The 3,045-nt window shown below is 32.1% G+C and overlaps 1 protein-coding gene across 1 annotated transcript; it reads right to left on the bottom strand.

The window, feature by feature from the left end:
* Positions 1–810: 810 nt before the first annotated feature.
* Positions 811–2,019, bottom strand: LOC110107373 (auxin-responsive protein IAA10-like). The gene is made up of 2 exons (XM_028700046.1): positions 1,715–2,019; positions 811–960 (listed from the first exon to the last, which is right to left on the bottom strand). Exons 1-2 carry the CDS (start codon positions 1,980–1,982, stop codon positions 854–856), a joined length of 375 nt encoding a protein of 124 aa, XP_028555879.1. The 5' UTR covers positions 1,983–2,019; the 3' UTR covers positions 811–853.
* Between the last annotated feature and the right edge of the window lie 1,026 nt (positions 2,020–3,045).

Below are 3,045 nucleotides of genomic sequence, written 5' to 3'. Positions count from 1 at the left end.
CAAAAATAGTCATTCATGCTTTGCCAAGAAAGAGAGATTTTAAATCTGCATAGTCCATAATGATCTCATATCATAAACAGTATTGGTAACTCATTTTATTCTGCCACATCAAACAGTGGAATGAAGGGTGGCTCTGGACTTCTTAGATTTAAGATAATCATATACATATGTAGAAATGTATGATTTGAAACTTTATCTCTAAGTTCTCTAACAATAATGTATGTTGTACCCTTCTAAATTTTGGATGAATTATTTTGTCACCTCTCATTTGAAAATCTAATTCCACCAATGCCCACCTTGAATAGGAAGCAGAAATTATTCTACATGGAGACCAGACTCAGAACTCCGTCCGGAGACTAACTAGAATGTCTCATGTCAGCAGTACCGAGCAGTACCAAACCATGGTACCGAGCAAGGGATGACATGGTGTATTCTTGTTGGTCTCCGAACAGAATAATTAATCGGAGGGGGGTGGGAGGATCCTGGGATTTGAGAGCCACATATGCAAATACAAAGTGGCTCATCTATCAAGTATTTAAAGCCCTTAGATTAATATTAAGTACCTTTTTTGAGAAATGTTCTCTTTCAACTTTCAAGTGATGGGTGAGCCACTTGCAAAATTTGCATGGATGCCCCTTGATTCCAGGGGGGATTTGGGAGCCACTTGTGAAAAATACAAGTTCTATGCAAATCCACAAGTGGCTTAGTTACCAGGTGTTTTGCCGCGCTTGGATTAAAATCTAAATGTTGCAATTAAAGTGCCTCTTTGCTAATTGCTCTCTTCATAGTTCCCATAAATTGTTACATCAATGTCAAATCTAGGAACTTTAAGATATGAGACTAATATTAACCATTACCTCCATGGAACATCTCCAACCAACATCCAGTCCCCATCTTTGTCTTCATACGTCAGTGCAAACTCATTAGAACCATCTAATAGCTTCAATGGTTTCATTCCATCTGCAAACAATGTCAATATAGCTCAAAGTTCCAAATCAAATATATATTCACTATTAAAACAAACATATTAGCCATACATAACAGACTAAGGGGCTTTTTGGCAACAGTAATTTAGGCTTTTGTCTGAATTATTTTTTTGACTGGATAAAAAAAATAAAGTGTTTGAAAGACAAATTTTTTAATTTTTGCCATTAAAAAGTTATTGTTGAAAAGGTATTTTTGGAATTGCCACTAAAAAGCAAAAATAGTAAAGCTTAATCCTCCCCAAATGGAGCCGTAATAAATCATGTAAATCCATACTTAGTAAATCTTAAAAGATTATAACCTGAAATTTATGGTTAAATATTACTAAATCCTAATAAGCAACTTAACTATTTGTTTCAAAGAAAAGAAATTCCTAAATCTATAAATTTATATAAATGATGGGGTTTACAAAAGGAAAAATGTCCTATCCAGATATGTAGATCCAAGTTTTGATTATAATGAATCTCAGAATCCTTAAAAATGCTTTAAGATGTAGTAAATAAATAATTAATACCACACTCATCACAAAGTAAATTTAAGAGATTTGAGTAGATCCAAACTATTTTGTGATTTGGATATCCTGATATAGAATTCTTATTAACAAATCTTACATTTAACCAATAAAGAGACTGAAAAGATATTTATAAAAAGAAAATGATTTAAAGCCTAAAACATTCTACTAATAGGAAACCAAACAACCACTAAAAATAAACAAAGCAATAAAGCTTACAAGAAGAGGTGGGTTTGTAGAACATGATCTCCAGAGCAAGGGCAAGTGTTTTGTACGATTCATGTGCATTTAAATCAACTTTCCTACCAATAGGATCACCATCCATTTTCACCTTAACGAAACGAGAGCCATCAAAGTTCTTGTTGTCTTTGATCTCTTTGGAAACCATGGCTTTCTGTTTCAAGTTGGAGTTGTGGATTTTCTTCTTCTGTTCACTTGTATTAGATTCAGGAATGCTGTCTTTGTACTGGTTGGCCATGTTATTCATTCTAAAAGCCCGAACTGGTGGCCATCCAACCAATCCTTGACTGGAATCAAAAGAGTAAAAATAAAAAAGAAGCAAAAGGACAATAATGTAATAGCGATAGCTATAAATAAATAAAAATTCATTGATGTAAAATAAAAAATAAAGGTTCATGCATTTAAAGAAAAAGAAAATGACAGTATTTGTATATTTAATATTTTTTTTTTTTACATTTAATTACATAACACTTAAACCTCTCAATTGCATAAAAAAATAAACTCGTTTCTCTCTAGCTCTCTTCTTCAACTTATCAAGACTTTTCTTTGAGTTATGAACTAGCAAAAAATCATCTCTCTATACTAAAATAGCATAAATTTACATTCACATTGGTTGCAACATGGTACATTTATTTTCAATTTAAATTAAAACATATTTTGGCTGTTGCTAATTTTAATTTGCAATTCAGCTCGAACATAATTAAAAGCTATCAGATTATAAATACGATTAATTTTTACAAATTTAAACAGACACATTTAGATAGGGAATAAGCTAATTTAGGAGATCATGAGATATGACGACATGTTTAAAAAATGATAAGCCAAAACTGAACAAGCCCATTTGTTTGGCTCAAAGAGGCGAGACCATCTAATGCGTTACACATAGATAAAAAATTCAAAGCAACTTAAGAAGAAAAAATGCAAGCGCTAGGCCAAAATGAAGAAAAAAAAAAAAACGGGGATTTACCGACATACCACAAAATATATATACATAAGTTTTAGATATATATAAATCGCTAAAAAATTAATTCTAAAATCTAACGAGGAAACCAACTAGTGATCAGCTTACAGAAGGTAGGCACAACCCAAACAAAAATACGCCCACCAAAAAAAAAAAAGTTTCAAATCCGACCAATAAGGAAAACCCCATGAAAAAACAACGAAAATAAGCCATCTAGATCCAAAAACCAAGATTAAGGGGGAAATAAACTATCAACAAGATGTAAAATCAATACAAAAAACATAGATACAACATAAAACAAAAAAAAAAAACAAAGAAGAAGCTCACCTGGTCTGATTACCCGCCCCGC

The sequence above is a fragment of the Dendrobium catenatum genome, unplaced genomic scaffold (assembly GCF_001605985.2).
Source record: "Dendrobium catenatum unplaced genomic scaffold, ASM160598v2 fragScaff_scaffold_1437, whole genome shotgun sequence".
NCBI classification, from domain to species: domain Eukaryota; kingdom Viridiplantae; phylum Streptophyta; class Magnoliopsida; order Asparagales; family Orchidaceae; genus Dendrobium; species Dendrobium catenatum.
This window is presented reverse-complemented; position numbering and strand designations above follow the sequence as displayed.